The sequence below is a fragment of the Saccopteryx bilineata genome, chromosome 7, assembly GCF_036850765.1.
Source record: "Saccopteryx bilineata isolate mSacBil1 chromosome 7, mSacBil1_pri_phased_curated, whole genome shotgun sequence".
Lineage (NCBI taxonomy): Eukaryota > Metazoa > Chordata > Mammalia > Chiroptera > Emballonuridae > Saccopteryx > Saccopteryx bilineata.
This window is the reverse complement of record NC_089496.1, coordinates 113,455,282-113,472,306: the sequence shown is the minus strand read 5'-3', so window position 1 is coordinate 113,472,306 and position 17,025 is coordinate 113,455,282. Positions and strand designations below refer to the sequence as shown.

The following is a 17,025-nucleotide window of genomic DNA, read 5'->3' as shown; positions in this document are numbered from 1 at the left end:
CGTTTCCAGCTTCAGAAAAATACAAAAAAAAAAAAAAAGAATGAGGTAGGTTCCAGGTTCATTCCTTGTTCATTCACCTGTCCACGGCCGCCAGGTGTCACATGCAATTTGCCACTCTTCGGTGGGTGTCCACCCCGCTTTGCTGCCCTGTAGCTCCGAGGAGTTAATTTCCAGACAAATGTGTCCTCTCTGCTAACCCGTAGGGCCAGGCCCAAGTCTCTCCGTCGTTAGGCAACCGTCAGCGGCGTGAGCCGTTTGCTTTTGGACAGATGCGGCCCTGCTGCCGACCTGTAGAGCCAGGTCCGCGTCTCCCTGTCGCTAGGCAACGGCCAGTGGTGTAAGAGGTTTGCTTCCAGACAAGTGTGACCCCGCTGCTGATCCGTAGGCGGGTCTCGCGTCCCTCTGTCGCTAGGCAACCGCCAGCAGTGTGAGCGAGATGGACCCGGTCATCACGCAGGAGCTGGCCCGCTCCGAGAGCCAGCAGGGTGGGCGGGAAGGGACGCCGAGCCCCGACTTGGACCCTGGGGACCCCCGATCCCCGGGAACAGGCGACCATGAACGGGCTCACCGGCCGCGCCAGGGTGTGGGGGGCGTCCTGTCGCGGGCGGCGGCCAGCTTGACCGGCCTCGCTGACCCTCCCGCCGCCCGCTGGGGCTGACGGCCGTGCTCGCTGCTGTCCCAACAGACGCCGCCTCCCTGAGGAGGGCCTACGAGCTGATCAAGTCTGCCAACCTGGGCAAGTCCGAGTTCGACCCCGCGGAGAGCTTCAGCCCGCACCTATTCGTCGTGTGTGCGGAGCAGGCCCTCAAGGTTGCTGTCTTGGCCGGTGCCGGGTTTCCGCTGGGGGCCGGAGGGGACTGGGGCACGCGGCGCCTGGTGGGCGTCCCGGGAGAGGCCGCGGGACCCTGCGTCTTCGTCTTCGGGGCGACCCCAGGGGAATGGGGCAGCGACCTGACCGCACTCTCTTGTAGATGGGGCAGCCAGAGGTGAGCGAGGACTGCATCCAGATGTACTTTAAGGTGAAGGGGCCAGTCACCCAGTTTCTGGGTCGGGCGTACCTGTGCAGGGCCCAGCTGTGTGCCCCCAAGTCCACAGAAAACCTGGTGAGAGCTGGTCCCTTGGTGCCACCGCCGTGGGGTTTCCTTCCAGTCCCTGTGAACCGTGAGGCTGAGCCGTGAGCCAGGTGGTCACCCTTCCAAAATGAATCCATCTGTCCTGCTGCACTTTCCCCCGACGTGGCCTTGTTTCTCCTCAAAATTTCTCGTCTTGAATTGCAACAGTTGATATTTCAACCCACTGTCCAAATTCCTTGGGCTACACAAGTCAGAAAGTTCTTTTGATCAAGAGTTCAGTAACCAGATTCGCTTTTAGTGACCTTGCCTGTTTGTTTTCTCCCTAAGCATTGGAGTGTGACTTGCATCCTGTTTGACACTTGACCTGTGCATCCTGGTGCCATGGCTGGGTTCCCAGTGGCCACCCCTGAGCCAGACTGAGGGGAACTTGTAGGGGAGAAGCCCAGGCTGCCCCAGAGCGCACACAGGGATGGCAGCAGTGGCCTCTTCATCCTGCTCTGCTGGGCAGCCTGGGCATGGAGGCCTAGTGCTCACATAGTGACCATGGGCAGTGATGGGACTGTCAGTTCCCAGTTGGATTTAACTGTGCATTCTTTACGTTTTAGGAGGAGTTTGAAAATTGTGTGACTCAGTACATGAAGGCAATCAACTTTGCTAAAGGAGAACCCAGGTAGGTGGTGGTCTGCCCTTCCCGAGTGGAATTGGGTTCAGGCCAGACTCGACCAAGTGCTCCTCTTTGTTCAGGCTGCAGGGTCTCATCCTGGCTCTGCACCTGCAGTGTCAGGCGTGTCTCTGACACAGAGCTGGGCTGCGGGTTCGGTCCCCGCCTGGAGCTGCATCCCCTAGTCTGATCGGTGGTTTCCAGGATCTTGGTGACCTTTGCCAGCATCCGCTGTGGGTGTCTTGGGGGTTCAGCTCAGTTTCCTCCCTATGCTACCCCCCCAGTGGCCTGTGCTCCCCCTGCTACCACCTAGGCCAAGGTCTCACGTCTGTGGAGGTGGTTTGGCAGAGACTCCAACCTCATTTCCTGCTTAATTAATGCTAGCTTCATCAAAAATCAATATTATTCACCTTTTTTCTTTAAATTGATATTTAGAGACACAGGAGGGGAGAGAAACAGAGACAGAGAAAGAAACACTGATTTGTTTCACTTATTCATGCTGTCACTGGTTGATTCTTGTATGTGCCCCGACTGGGGATCAAAATCACAACCTTGGCATATCAGGATGATGCTCTTACACCAACTGAGCTACCCAGCCAGGGCCAGAATCAATATAACTGAAACTATTAAGCTTGCAGACAACCTGCTAAGATAGGATGCAATATTAAAGTAGCTTCCAGCATAAACCCCGGGCTTGCTTACTCACTGTCCTACCATCTGCCATCGATGGCCTCTTCTAGCTGGTCCCTGTAACAGGTTTTGGGGATGCAGAGCCCTGTGATGGGTGCTGGGACGTGGGGACCTATGACAAGTTCTGGGGACGTGGGGCCCGGTCCCCAGACACTCCTCCAGCAGGGCCCTAGAGCCAGAGGTTCTAAGGACAGTGGGTGTTTCAAGGGGACCATGCTCTGGAGCTGTGGAGCTGGAGCACTGGGCATCCTTGGGGAGGGGCCTGGTCACTACAAAATGCTTTGAGTTTTGGAGACACCAGCAGACTGCCTGATGGCGGACCAGGAGCCTTAGGGTTGTCAGGACCACCTTTAAAAACAGACCTGGGTGCAGCCAAGTAGGGAGGAGAGGGGCTGTGCTCACAGAGGAACCAGTAGCCTTGTCTTACTGGTGGCACCCTGGGTCCTTCTCCTTCCGGGGTGATGTCGACAATTAGCATCACTTGTCCACTTAATGGTCAGTGTGGGAAACTACCAGGCACATAGGGTCCCACAGGGTGGAGCCCCTCCAGAGAGGCCTGCGATGAGAGAGGCGAATCAGCCCCTGTGGTTCTGAACTCAGTTCCTCAGGTGGCTCCTTGCAGCCCACAGGAAGAAGCCTAGCTTCCCAGGTGCCCTGACCCAGGCTGCCTGTCCTGTGCAAGCCCAGAGACTGCTCCCCGAAGGCTCTGCTCTCCCTCCTCCACCTGCCCAGCTCTCTCTTCCTACACTGCTCTGGCTGATCCCTGGTCACTTTTTGGGTCTCAGCAGGATATCACCTCCTCCAGGGAGCCTTCTTTGATTCCTCACTTCTCTTTCCTGTTCTTGTCTATCCTTTGGGAACCAAAGAAGGCCTTGCTCAGTGGTATATTTTCATGGGGAGCTGGTTACCTTGTGGAGTAACTGAATGAATGAGATCTCTAGTTTGGCATCAGGAGCCTGTGGCCAGGTGATTGTGACTGGGGCTGAGTGGGAGCTGGGGCACTGTCTGAGCAGGGCACCACGCTGTCCCAGGGAGGGCTGTGCATGTTTGCTCACGCAGTGTGGGCCATGTGTCTCAGATGGGACTACTGCCATTTGCTGGGGACAGAGAACCCCAGGTTCCTCCCAGAGGAGGGCTGCGGTCAGCCTGTGCTTCTGACCACGTCTCAGGCCTCCTCCTTTGGTGCCGCAGGTATTACTTCTTGGTCTACAACGCGTCAGTCCTCTACTGGCAAATGGTGAGGCCCTTCCTCAAGCCTGGATATCATCACCATCTGATCCCCAGCCTCTCCCACATTGTGAGCGTGTTAAATCAGATTGAGGAGGAGGACAAGGACTGGCAGGTGGAGCTGATGCTGTGAGTGGAGGTGACCACCCTGTGCTCGCCCCCTGAGTAGCCATTCAGAGTGCAGATGTAGGTCCCTGCTCCAACTCTGCAGCAAGAGTCACGGTTTTGGGTGACTTGTGTGAAAATGCTTCTAAACTAGATGACCTCATGTAGATATTGCAACAGGACACATGTTTAGATTCAAAACCAAGGAGATGTGAGCCTGTATCATAGTCCTGGCTCATGGTTTTAAGAAATTAGTTCAGAAAATTCTGAATATAATAGAGGTTTTAGCATAAAATGCAGCCAGAACAGGATGCACACTGAGCATGTGGCCACGGGGACAGCCTGAAAAGCCACCAGGAGTGGTGTCAGTCGATGTCCCTTGTGCTATGGGTACGGAAAGGCCATGTGTCATGGGCCTTGTATCTGGCGATGCCATGGCAGGCCAGCGACTGGATGGGTGTCTGCACGACCCAGACGGTCTGTCCTGAAGCTGGACCCAGAGCCTGCAGGCTTCCTCTCCTGCTTATGGCCATGTGGGGGCCTCTGACACAAATGACATATGAATGTGATCAAATGTCCCATGTGCCTGCACTGTGGACAATCCCTTTTCCCTGTTCCTGCCTGCCCGTTCCCGCTGAGCAGACTGCAGGCGTGGGGTAAGGAGCTGATCCATCATCGTCTTTCCGATGTCTGTGGAACATGGGAATGATCAAAGTGTAGTATTAGCTGCCTGTTAGACACTTGCAGCAGAAAACGGTACCCTCAGATTTCCTGTCCACTCCTTGTGTTATCCAGGGAGCTGCTGGAGTGTCACCTGCAAGCAGGAAGGAGAGAGGAGGCCGCGAGGTTTTGTGCTACCGCAGCGCCCTTCATCAGGGCTCACGCGCCCCACAGATACCGACAGGTGTATTCCGCGATGGTGAGCGGCGGGCCAGGCGGGCGGCAGAGGCGCCAACTGTGTTCAGGGTCGGGGTTCAGAACACGGTGTATAAAACCAGCCCGCAGACCCATCCACACCGAGGGATAGAGAACCTGCAGGTGCAAGACGGAGTGAAATCTTTTCTTCATGGTGACCCTGAATGTTTCCTTTGTCACGGCATTGACTTTTAAAAACGGAAGACAATTTGTAAAGCTACAGTAGTTACCAGAACAGCATGCACAAGTGTTCGTAATCTTAAATTTTATGTCTTAAGAAATAGAATTCTGTGCGAGAAGCTAAATAATAAACGTCACAAACAGATACACGTTAATGACAAACACTGATGTTAGAGAAGGAAGGTTTGCAAGGTAGTAGCCAAACACAACGTCCTGATCTCTACCTAATTATTTGTTTACCCCTGAATTGATGTCCCGTTTTGTTTTATAACAGGTACAGCATGAACTGATGGACGAGCATCAGCTGAAGGAGGAAAAGAAAACTTCCGTCAGCCTGTCCGTCACTTTCCAGATTAACAGACTGAAAGGGTAAGTGCCCCCTGTCCACAGGGGCATGGCTGTGTCTGTGCTAGTGGGGGGCTGCTGGGTGGGGGGCTGCCGGACAACCCTGTGTGGAGGCTGAGGTTTGACTCTTGGCCAGGAAGTTGAGCAAACCTTGAGGGATCAGGGAGAGGAATAGTCCCCAGACAGAGACCCGCTACCACAGAGAGGGGGCCAGGTGGGGGAGGAGACATCAGCGTGTGTGAGTGATGGAGCCAGGAGGCATGGGTCCTGGGGCAGCCGAAGAAGGGTCTGGTCCCCCGCAGGCTGGGCCCTGCGAGTGTGGCTGGTCTGGCAGAGCGGCTGGGGCACAGCCTCCCAGGCTGTGTTCACTTCCAGTGACGTAGGGAGGAAGCCGGGCCTGGGAGCGAGGACCCGTCAGGCACGTGAGGAGTCCGGGAGAGCCGCTGAGAGAATTTTAGGCCTCTATTCAGTGGGAAAAGCAACTCATGGACTTAGAGGTTTTTTTTTTAAAAAGATAATTTGAATAAACCTGACAGGAGTTCAGTTATTTAATGTTTGAATTAATTTTAGAAAAATGGATAAAAATGATTTACCTGAAGATGTCAACAAAGTCCTGAAGAAGACCTATAGGCAGTTAGGTTCTTCCGATCACCAGCGCCCCCCCCTGGCCACAGAGGAAAAGTAAGTGTTTCCATGTCTCCAGTTTCTCAGCTGCACGAGGAGCCCATGACCGCCCTGCCTGTGGGGTCCAGTTCTTTTCTCCCCTGACGTCTGTGCTATTCGGGGGGGCACCGGGGTGAGGTTACTTCACGTCATCCTTTTGAAAATTAAATTTATCTCAGCAGAGCATTTTTTCCCCAAGTTCACCCTAGGCCTCAGGCCTTGCTGACCTGCGGTGCACCATTCCTGCAGGTGGGAGACAGACGCCCCCCCACCGCCCCCACCCATCCCCCGCAGGTCACTTCTCAGTTCTGTGTGTTCCTGGTCCTCGAATCCTCCGAGCCTGCTCGGAGTTTAGGATGATCCTGGCTCGAATTCTCGGGAGTGGGTAGCTGAGCCAGAGGCCAGCAGAGGAGAGGAAAGTCCGCCAGGCTGTTCCCGCAGCGGGCACAGGGGTGCACCCGGCCAAGCGGCTGTCGTCCTCGGTGTATCTGATGGAGCGAAGAGACCGATGCCCGTTTCTGGGGCTGCAGTGACGCAGTGGCCATGTTGCTTTGGTCCTGTCCGCTGTGTGTGACCGCCATGAGGGGTGGTGCTCAGCCAGGCCCGGGCGGGGCTCCCACTCTGACCATACGCCTTCTGTTTTCAGGGACTCCCAGCTTCTCCGGGCACCTCGTGGTCCTTTGCCTGTAACAGTGGTTGTGGTTGTGTTGTCAGTCTGTCATGTGATAGTTGATTTTGGGGTGTTGTGAGCTGAATTGTGTTTCACAAAAAGACATAGTCGAGTCCTAGCCCTCACTGCCTGTGAATGTGGCTCCCTTGGGAGTGGGTCTTGGCAGCTAAAAGGAGGTCAGACTGCAGTGGGTGTCAGAGCTGAGAAGAGTGGCCCGTCGCACAGCAGGGCCAGGCCTGGGCCTGCAGTGCTGTCCTGTCCTAGGAGCAGAGAGGGTCATCTCTGGCTCTGCCCCTTTTCTGAGCTGCTCAGGCTGGTGAGGTCCCTAGCATTTCCCTGTGAGCTTCAGCAGCAGCTTGCTCACTCCCACAAGACCCTGCCGGGACCACAGAGGCTCCTGGTGAATCCCGGTGCCCGCTGCAGGACTTGAGTCGGGAAATCCTGTCTGTCCCCATGTTGCCCCGCTCCTGTGATGAGTCTGACAGTGACCTGGTGGCCGAGCTGCTGTGCACAGGTCTGTCCTTGGCCTCCCCCCGATGGCCCTGTACCTCCCCAGAGGCCAGGAAGAGAGCAGTGGACCAGGGCACAGCCCTGTGGTGCCCATCAGGCCCTGTACCAGAGCCCAGGAGGCTGGGCTTGGGGGCCATGGCTGCAGGGTCACTGCATGCCGGCCCCCTTCCTGCCTGGGCGAGAGGACTGAGCTCGTGCTGCCGCAGCCATTCCCTCTGCTTTGCTTTTGTTTCCAGAATCCTTTTGCTCTTTGAATTAGCTCATCTTTCTTTGACCTTGAAGAGTGAGAGCGTCTCCTCCAGCTGCCTCTCAGACTTGAAGAAGATGGAAAGCCAAGTAAGTGGCCAGTGAGTGTGGGTTCCTGGCAGCTGCCCTCCGGGATCTGGACACACAGGGGGCGGGAGGGAAAGGCTTGGGACCCCAGGAGACACATCGCCCTCCGCCTTCCCGCGTGTCTCCTGAGGAGGCTCCCAGGGGTCTGCACAGCACACTTCCGCTGCTCAGCGTATCAGGTTTGTGGTTAGCTTACCTGCAGCCCCGTGATTGGACGGTTAAATCCTGTTGTTTTTACTTGAAGCCTGTGGGGAGCACTTTGTGCCCAAAGCTTTTATGAGCATTTAGGATTTTTCTCCAGGTAAGTTCATTGACATGCAATTAATAGGGAATTCTCACCTTTAAGATTTATAAATACACGTTACACTGTTGCCCTCCAGAGAGAGTTTTATATTCCTCCAAAAAGACCGTGAGAGTGCACGCCCCGGTTTCTAGTTTCCAGTTTAAGAAGCTAGGGAAGGTCTCTCACAGAGCAGAGCCTTGTTTCAGAGGGTAAATTAAACTTGATTAAAGGGCAGGGCTCTGCCCTTTGGATGATGCTGTTATGAAAATGAAAACACAAGCCAGAGACTGAGAGTTTTGTCAAACCTCACGTGTGATGAGAGACTGTGTCCTGAGCACAGGGAGGGCTCTAACTACCTGGGAAATAAGCCGCCCAAGAAGTGAGAAAGGCAGAGTCTGCAGCCCCACCTGCACATCCTGGACGCTGCGGGGCACCTGGTGGCCCTCTCCTGTCTCTCCTCCTGTGTTCACACCGATCACGCCGCTGCTCCGTCCCCTGGCGGTGCGGGTTTGTCCTGCTCCAGGAATTCTCTGACCCTAGCTGGGTGTCCCGCACTGGAGCTCCCCTCGATGTGTCTCCCCGGGGGTGTCAGCCCCGCAGGCTCAGGCCACGTCCCACGAATGCCCCACTCAGAGGCCAATTCCAGGTCTTCAGTCCCCAGGTTACCTACCGCTTCTGTTTGACGTGGCTACAAACTGGGGGTTCCCATTCCCCCTCCTCGGGTGTGATTAGTTTGCTGGAGCCGCTCACAGAACTTGGAGGACCACATTGACTGGCTTATTACACCACAAGGGACAGGACAGAGATGAGCAGCCAGGTGGAGGGGTCCACGCTGAGGTGCATCACCCTCTGCTGGGGGCTCACTGGCCTGGACACCACTGGGGTCTTCATGGGGACTTCCCCATGCAGGCACCACTCACCATCCACTCCATTCCCAGCCCCGGTCCCTCCTCAAGAGAACTGTCCAAGCCTCTGACCCCAGCCTGTCCTTCCCGGGGACCAGCCCCCAGAAGCAACCCCGAGTAGCTTAGTCACCAAGGTGCTCCTGTCCCCCAGGGTCCCGGGCTCTAGGAGCCTGGTGCCGGACCGGGCAGAGACCTCTGTGTTGTCAGGCTGCAGCGGACACAGGGGCTGGGTTTGCGTGCCCGGGGGGGGGGGGGGGAGGAAATGGCCCCATCCTTTGGAAAACACTGCAGCAGTTCTGAACAAAGTGACATCTCCGGGCCTCGTCCCCAGCAGGCGTGTCACCGAGGACTGGCTGCCAATGCTCAGAACAGAGTTTATTTAAAAATTTAATGTCCTGACCCTGGCCGGTTGGCTCAGTGGTAGAGCGTTGGCCTGGCGTGCAGGAGTCCCGGGATCGATTCCCGGCCAGGGCACACAGGAGAAGTGCCCATCTGCTTCTCCACCCTTCCCCCTCTCCTTCCTCTCTGTCTCTCTCTTCCCCTCCCGCAGCCAAGGCTCCATTGGAGCAAAGTTGGCCTGGGCGCTGAGGATGGCTCTGTGGCCTCTGCCTCAGGCGCTAGAATGGCTCTGGTTGCAACAGAGCGACGCCCCAGATGGGCAGAGCATCGCCCCCTGGTGGGCGTGCCGGGTGGATCCTGGTCGGGCGCATGTGGAAGTCTGTCTGACTGCCTCCCCGTTTCCAACTTCAGAAAATTACAAAAAAAAAAAAAAAAAAAAAATGGTAATGTCCGGTGACATGAACTATATATTTCCCTCTGTTAAGGAGATTAAAAAAATTTTTTTAGCTTTCTCACTTAAATATTTGTATCTTTTGGAAACATTTAAAATGTTTAAGTATACTTTTGTGTCATGATTTTTTACTTCCTCGTACATTAAGTTGTGGTTTAAAACGGCCTTTGGGTTGGTGAGACACTGTGTTCCGCAGGAGCCCGGGAGGCTGATCGAAGTCGAGTGCCTAGAGTACGAGTTAGAAGCCTTAAGACTCGAAAATAAGATGAAAACATACACGCGAGTGGCCGTGGAGGTAAACCCCAAGCAGCAGCTGCGTGCGGCTTCCCTGCGGGCGTGGAGCCCCGTCGGTGCCACGTTCCGGAGTGCGTGGACCGTGTGACGGACCCCCGTGTGACGGACACGAAGCCAGCTTACTGTGCCTCAGTTTCCCACCCGTGAACACAGCCTCTGGTGTGACCGTCAGGGGCTGGGAAGGCACCTGTCCCTGGCTCCCAGAACCACCTCGGCAGTCAGCGCGTGCAGGCAGCGCTGGAGGGCAACGTGCCTGTGGGGGGGGGGCTGCCCCCCATAACACTTGCCCTTGGTGAGGGTCACCGTGTCCCCATGAGGACTCGGACATTCCAACATTCCAACTCATGTCCAGGAAGGCAAAAAGTCACCTCCCACCATACTGTGGGGCCACCAGCCTCCTTGGGCCTAGAAACCAGAGGGGCTCCCGGGATGTGGCCAGGTCATTGCCAGCGGTGGGCAGGTGGGGACCCCAGGGAAGAGGGGGAAGCCACACAAGCAAGTCCAGAGGGACATGAATGCCCACCAGTGGTGGCAAGCGTGCCAGCTGGTGATGTCCTTCCTGAGGGAGGTGTGGGCTCCTGGGGGGAGGCCACGCTGGTGCCTGGTCCCAGCGGCACGGCAGGAACTGCCGTAGAGGAGGCTGCACCTGGTGCCTCTCTGCCCGCCGAGGCCTCGGGTGTGTGAGGCTCTGACAACGTGTCCCCACGATGGGCCGGGAGTCCGAAGCTTGGGCCGCACCCCCTGGGCCCTGAGCCAGTGTTGGAGAGTGAGGCCCGTTCCACAGACCTGCCCGCTGGCCAGGGTGTGTGTCGCCCGGCCAGAGGACATCATCCAGGGTAACACAGCATGGGGCAGAGGCCCCGGCAAATGTGTCAGAGTAAGAAATAAGCAGACGTGAGCAACTCAGGGGTGTGTGGAGCCGTTTACGGGGTCTGTAAGGCAAGCCTTCCGAGCAGAGATCACGTGGCGTCTCCGCAGGCACGGACCACGGGCTCCGCCCCTTTGCAGCCACCTGACCCTCAGGCTTCCCAGGCGTGGGGTCCACCTGGGGACTGGTCCTCACCCCTCCAGCCCAAACTGCCGCTGTCTTCTGTGCAGACACAGCTGAGCATCATACATAGACTGGACGTCGTGCTGCAGCGCGCCATCCGCCTGGGTGAACTGTGGGCCATCCACGTGGTGTGCACCACGCAGTGGAACCTGTGTCTGCCCTTGCTTCAGCACAACCTGCGCCCCCTGCTGCGGAGGCCGCTGACCAGCATCGCAGAGATCCTGGAGACGGTGGACAGGTGGCTTGCGCGTCTGTCCTGGGCCGGCCTCAGAGAGGGCACCATGTGGGGTGGGTGGGTGCGGGCAGGACACCCCCGTCAGGGGTGAGGATGAAGTCCGGCTCCTTTCCCCCAAAAGTGATGTGAGCAGGAGGATGCCCTGTCGTCACAGCGGGCTGCAGTGGCTGCGGGGGTGGGGAGGCCACCGTCTGTCCTGAGCCGGTCAGGCGGCCCTCACCACTAGCTCAGGGCAGCCAAGAGCCAGCCTGGGCCCATGGGCCCTAGGGGACAGACGGATGACCAGATTCCGGTCAGACCTCTGAAAGCTGCTGCCCCACAGCGTGCCTGTGCTCCATGAGCTCTGACAGGGGGTCCTGCCACAGGCCCAGGCGCGGCCCAGGGCCAGCGGAGAGCCAGCGTGCACTCTGTCCTCGGCGTGTGAGGGTCGGGACCAGAACCCGTGGGTTTTGAGTCATTCATCACACGCCACGCACCAGCCTCGGGCCCTGGAGACGCACAGCCCAGGAGTGTGGCCACAGCATGTCTGAGCACGTCGATACCTGCACCTCTACCCACCCCAACCCTCACCTGTGCCCACATCTGCACCCACTTCTTTACCACCGCTCTGTGTGTCGGCCAGCTGAGGGCAGTGCTGAGAAGGCCCATGCAGCAGGGAGTCGGGAGGGGATGTGGAGGGTACAGCTTTTGGCAGGTTGGTCCCATTTGGCTGCTGACCTGCTGACTTGGGGACCAGACAGAGAGAGGGACTGGCATGGGGAGGATGGAGGCCCAGCAGCCCAGCCCTGTGGGAAGCTAGGTCCAGAGCTTGTCCAGGGCCCGGGGCGTGTGTCATCCTGAGTGAGGGGTGGGCACCAGCAAGCAGGAGACAGGAGGGCCTTCAGTGTCCCGTGATGTCTCTGCCGCTGTTGAGAATGGTCTGTGGACAATGCTGGCTGCAGGAGTCCAGGCGAGAGGGGACAAGCAGAGGGAGGCAGGTGAGAGTCAAGAGGGTCCGAGTGCAGGAGCTGGGACTGACCTACGGGAGTCAGGGACACACGACCTCCCCGAGGTCCCCAGCTGGAGAGGCAGGAGCCGTCCTGTGTGAAGAAGGACACGCAGCCTTCCCTGACGTCCCCAGCTGGAGAGGCAGGAACCATCCTGTGTGTAGAAGGACACGCGGCCTTCCCTGACGTCCCCAGCTGGAGAGGCAGGAGCCGCCCTGTATGTAGAAGGACACACAGCCCCCCTGATGTCCCCAGCTGGAGAGGCAGGAGCCGTCCTGTATGTAGAAGGACACACGGCCCCCCTGATGTCCCCAGCTGGAGAGGCAGGAGCCGTCCTGTATGTAGAAGGACGCACAGCCCCCCTGATGTCCCCAGCTGGAGAGGCAGGAGCTGTCCTGTATGTAGAAGGACACACGGCCCCCCTGATGTCCCCAGCTGGAGAGGCAGGAGCCGTCCTGTATGTAGAAGGACACATGGCCTTCCCTGACGTCCCCAGCTGGAGAGGCAGGAGCCGTCCTGTATGTAGAAGGACACACGGCCTTCCCTGACGTCCCCAGCTGGAGAGGCAGGAGCCGTCCTGTATGTAGAAGGACACACGCTGTGGAGTTTGGGGGTGGGGGCTGCAGGGAAAAGCTTGTGAGGTCACCGGGGATTCCAGAAGGGGAGGAAGCCCGTGCGGGGCAGTCTTTGAGGCTGCCCAGGGACATTGCAGGGATGGGGCAGGACCTTGGGAGGAGGCAATGGGTCCTGCTGGCTGAAAAAGTGCTTCTACCAGGAGGGGCTCTGGGCTGCAGCTGGCTGGGGGTGATGCCAGGTGGGCAGGGCCTGCTGGGGCAGGCGCAGGAGAGCAGGGACGCGGTGGGGTCACCTGGGAAGCACCGTGGTGGTGAGGGCCGTGAGTGGGGAAGCCCAGGCCGGGGGAGTGGCCCATTTCTGGCTACAGAGTGTGTTTCAGGTTCCTCGGCAGGGAGTGTGGACCTCACTGTGACAGGGATGCTGGTGGCACCGGCAGTGCCCTCTCCTGCCCACAGTGCGGGCTCTCTCGGGCAGCAGAGCCAGCACCCTGGCGCCGTGGGCCCTCCTTGCTTCCATCCCCGAGGCTGCAGGGAGCTAGGATGGGTATGCCTCCTCCATGCAGTCAGGTCCGGGGCCTGTAGAACGTCCACCCGACAGGTCCGTGGGGCTGCGGTCGTGTGCAGGGCAGGGCGGAGGCTGGTCTCGTGCTGTGGAGCCAAAGCTCCTGCTCAAACAGGCGTCTGCAGCCCGCCCAGTGCCTGTGCTTCCGGCACCGGCAGCAGCGGGAACAGACGCTGAGCAGGGCTGTGGGGAGCAGGTGTGTGAGCCTCCGCCCTGGGGGCCAGGGGACAGAGGCCTGGCTCACAGACAGTGGGGAGCCATGAGTTGTGAGACCCAGAGGCGGCACGGCCACGCGGGTGCCCATGGACCTGGGACGTGCCCCTCACAGCGCCCTTGCTAGCAGGTCCCTGTTGCCTGACCTGCTGTTTCTCAGTCCTGGAGCCCAGGTCCCAGCAGCTGTCACCAGCTGGCTCAGGCCCTGTGCCCCTCTGCAAGTCCCTGAGGCGGGGCGGGGTGGGACTGCAGGACGTGGGGCACCTGGGGGCCCACCGCATGTCCTCCCCGCCCCCGAGGGCCATGCAGGCAGCCAGCACGCCTAGCCCGTGACACCCACTGTGCCCCCCAGCCTCATGGTCCTGCTGCGCTGCCAAGTGCACATGGAGATGGCACACATTGAGGAGGACGAGGACCGACTGGAGCCTGCCATGGAGCACCTGCAGAAGGCCATGCTCCTGGACAGCCAGGGCCTCTACCAGGAGAGGCTCCAGATGGCCTTCACCCGGCTGCGCCTCTGCTCCATGCTGTACCAGTCCCCCGAACGTGCCGAGGACAAGGCCATCATGGCCATCGAGCAGGTGCGGCCCAGCCTGCTCAGGGCCTGCCGGGGCCCCCGTGCTGCCTCTTGAGAGCCCACGGGCACTCAGAAAAGACTGGACTGTACCCCCTCTTCCCTCCACAGGCGAAGAAAGCTATCTCCAGAGACAGCGTCCGGGAGAAGCGGGCCCTCCTGGTGAATGCGGGCCTGGCCCTGGCCCCTGACACCTTCCAGATCGTGCTGGACAGTGAGAACGAGGCCAAAGGTGGGCACCGCCTCCCTCCCGGGCTGCGCCATGTCCCGCCTGCTATTGTGTGGCAGAGCCCTGGCCTCGCCTCTGCCACCACCCTGGGCCCCTGGAGGTCTGAACCCAGCTGCCCTTGACCTCTGCCAACTAGGGCCTGACGTGAGGTCTGTGGTCTCTGGACGCTGGCTCTCTGCTGGTCAGCGTGGGCAGCCACAACACGTGCGTGGGTACGGCTCACTCAGCAGACTCAGAGTCTCAGGTCTGGCAGCGGCGGGCAAGACCCAGGTGTGGGCAGGGCGGCTCCTCCTGGGGCCGAGGGCAGCTCGCTCCAGGCCTCTGTCCTTGGCTGCCGATGTCCGGCTCGCCCTGTGTCCTCATGCCATCATCCTGCTGCCCTTGTGGCTCTCTGTGTCCACGTCTCCCTGTGAGGACAACAGGTGTCACAGACGGCCCGCCCTCATGCCTTCATCTCCGCCCAGCAGGGAGGTAGAGGATGGGAGGGGGTCACACCCCAGCCGCGGGAGGGACGGCTCTGGGATGTGACCCTGAGCGCAGCCAGGCGTCTGTGCACACTCTGTGGCCATCGCTGCCTGTGTTCTCATGCCGCCCCAAGCCGTCTGGGGAGCGCGGGCTCAGCCAGAGTCCTCAGGATTCAGGCTTATGAACTGGGAAGAGCAATGTCTGACACCAGGTTGACCAAACGCCGGCCGTGGCGTGGGGACGGCAGGTGCTGCCATGATGGAGCAGGCGGGGACCAGGCCTCCCTGAAAACACACAGATGCACAGTTAGCTCACCCGACTCTCACAGGAAGATAAAAATGCCCTGGGGAGGGGCCACTCCACACACCGTCCGAGCCCAGAGCTCCGGGGGGCTGTGCTCATGGCTGCATGCCAGTGACACGGCTGCATGCTCCCTCCACGTCGCGTGAGCCCTGCGCGAGGTGTCAGCTTCGTTGGCCTGTTGTTTCTGTCCTCAGTGTCCACTGGAAAGAACAAGGGCCGGTTCACGGCCCTCTTCGCGAAGGCACGGCACCACACTGTCAGCGTGGACAAGGCCACTGGGCATCTGCGACGTTTGGGGACCGAGAACGAGAAGGAGCGGTGAGCGGGGGCCTGAGAGGAACCCACAGCGGAGCCGAGCAGCGATGGCAGCTGCCTCGGTCCCCCATGTGGTCTGGGAGGCCAGCAGGAGGAGGCGCATGGCTGGGGGGGTTCCTGGCAGGCGGAACCCTGTTTGCCCCTGAGATAGCAAACCGCACTGGGGGCAGATGGTTGCACTCAGCTGAGACTGTCCTGAATGAGCTGGCACCACGCCAGGCCCTGTGTGAGGCCAGGACCTGGTCACTGGCCGCTCACTGTGGGACTCGGGGGGCCTGTCCCAGGGGAGGTGCTTCTCAGTTGTCACAGTGACGGGGGTGCAGCGGCCAGGACATCTGGTCCGGGGACCAGACAGCTTCCCGCTGCCCTCTCCCCTCTGACCCCGGGCCAGCCTCACCCTGCTGGGGCGGCCCAGCTGCTTCAAGGCCTGGCCCTGAGCTCTGACTGGGCTGCAGTTGCTCTTTGCACCTTGGAATGGTGGACCCACGGGGGCCTTTTCTCACGAGCGTTGCAGTGGCTCCTGGCTGCATGCCGCGCCCACCTTCACGTGCTCCTGCCTTTGGGTCTTTGGCGAGCAGGGTGCAGATCTGGGCAGAGCTTGCCAAGGTTTCCCGGAAGCAAGGCGTGTGGGATGTGTGCCGCGCGGCCAGCCGCTTCTGCCTCCTGTATGACAGCATCAAGGCGAAGAGGTTGCTGCGGCTGAGGAGAGGTATGTGGCCACCATCCTGCAGGAGGCGGGGTCCGGTCCTGACGCCAGGGAAAGGGTCACTGCACGGGCTGGGCCCAGGGCCCTCCGAGGGCAAGCAGGACTTGATAGACGTTCGTGCCTCAGCCACTGAGATGGCCCATGATGGAGTGACCGGTGTCGGGGTCACCCCGGGGCAGTGACGGTGAGCATGAGGGCGTCGCGAGCTGACCCCTGGGCTTCATGCCTACTGACCAAGGGCCTCCTCTGTCATGTCCTGCCAGGCTGGCTTCCTGTCCACCATCTGGTGTGACCTTCACAGTCACTTAGGGGTCATCAGGAGACTGAGGAAAGGGAAGGGACCTGTTGGAAATGAGAGAACCAAGACCACGGTGGTGGGAACCTGCGGGCAGAGGGCAGTGGTTGAGGGCGTGGCTGAGGGTAGAGGGTGGAGCACGGGGTGTAGGGACCGGCCCGGTCTGGTGGCTGTCCCTGGTGCGGGGCCTTGGAGGAGTCTGGTCTGGTAGGCGGCTAGGACACAGGGCCTTGGGAGGCACAGGGGCCTGGGACGTGGTGTGGCCATGGGCCTACCCCAGGGAGCCCGCCACTCGAGCTGGGTCCCGGCTTGTTGGCTGTGGCCACGTCTGAGCCACCGCTGTTTCCCCAGGAAAGAAGAGGCGAGGCATGGACAGCTTGAGCTCAGACGCAAAGGGCCAGATGCAGGCGCTGCAGCCGAGGCCAGGGTCCCCCACCCTGCTGCGGAAGTTGGCAGAGGTGGGCTTCATCAGCGCTGAGGTGAGTCCTCACACAGGTCGGCCATGGGCACGGGTCCCTCAGCGCCCCCTCCATCCTTCACTATGGCCACATGGACAGCCCGAGGCATTGGCCTTGTCGGCGTTGACCCTCAATCCCCACCTCTGGGGCCTGCCCTGTGACGTGTCCTACCGCACATTCCCTGTGTAGGCCACTGTCCACTTGCTGCGGTCAGAAGGTGTGGCACTGAATGACCGTCCCAAGCCCCCCGAGGACTTGAGCCAGCACGCAGCCGGCTACCTGCTCGAGAACCCCGAGGACAACTCGGAGTGGATCACATACAGGTGACCGCGTGTCTGTGGCCCAGGCTTTGTGGCCACCTGGGGATGTGTGGGGAAGGGTGGGCGTGTCCAGACGAGGGCGTGGCTGGTGTCC

The 17,025-nt window shown here is 59.7% G+C and overlaps 1 protein-coding gene across 4 annotated transcripts in view; it reads left to right on the top strand.

Annotated features, from left to right (window-relative positions):
• Positions 1–420: 420 nt before the first annotated feature.
• CFAP46 (cilia and flagella associated protein 46) overlaps positions 421–17,025 on the top strand; it is a 54,489-nt gene continuing 37,884 nt past the window's right edge. For all 4 annotated transcript variants that reach the window (XM_066239847.1, XM_066239846.1, XM_066239845.1 and 1 more), the window contains exons 1-17: positions 421–485; positions 686–810; positions 972–1,103; positions 1,679–1,743; positions 3,616–3,780; positions 4,552–4,675; positions 5,126–5,220; positions 5,767–5,877; positions 7,276–7,375; positions 9,547–9,645; positions 10,743–10,933; positions 13,619–13,847; positions 13,952–14,072; positions 15,032–15,155; positions 15,731–15,861; positions 16,505–16,632; positions 16,801–16,934. In XM_066239847.1, coding sequence (XP_066095944.1) covers positions 437–485; positions 686–810; positions 972–1,103; positions 1,679–1,743; positions 3,616–3,780; positions 4,552–4,675; positions 5,126–5,220; positions 5,767–5,877; positions 7,276–7,375; positions 9,547–9,645; positions 10,743–10,933; positions 13,619–13,847; positions 13,952–14,072; positions 15,032–15,155; positions 15,731–15,861; positions 16,505–16,632; positions 16,801–16,934 — 2,123 coding nt within the window. In that variant the 5' untranslated portion in view covers positions 421–436. The remainder of the gene's footprint in view (positions 486–685; positions 811–971; positions 1,104–1,678; positions 1,744–3,615; positions 3,781–4,551; positions 4,676–5,125; positions 5,221–5,766; positions 5,878–7,275; positions 7,376–9,546; positions 9,646–10,742; positions 10,934–13,618; positions 13,848–13,951; positions 14,073–15,031; positions 15,156–15,730; positions 15,862–16,504; positions 16,633–16,800; positions 16,935–17,025) is intronic.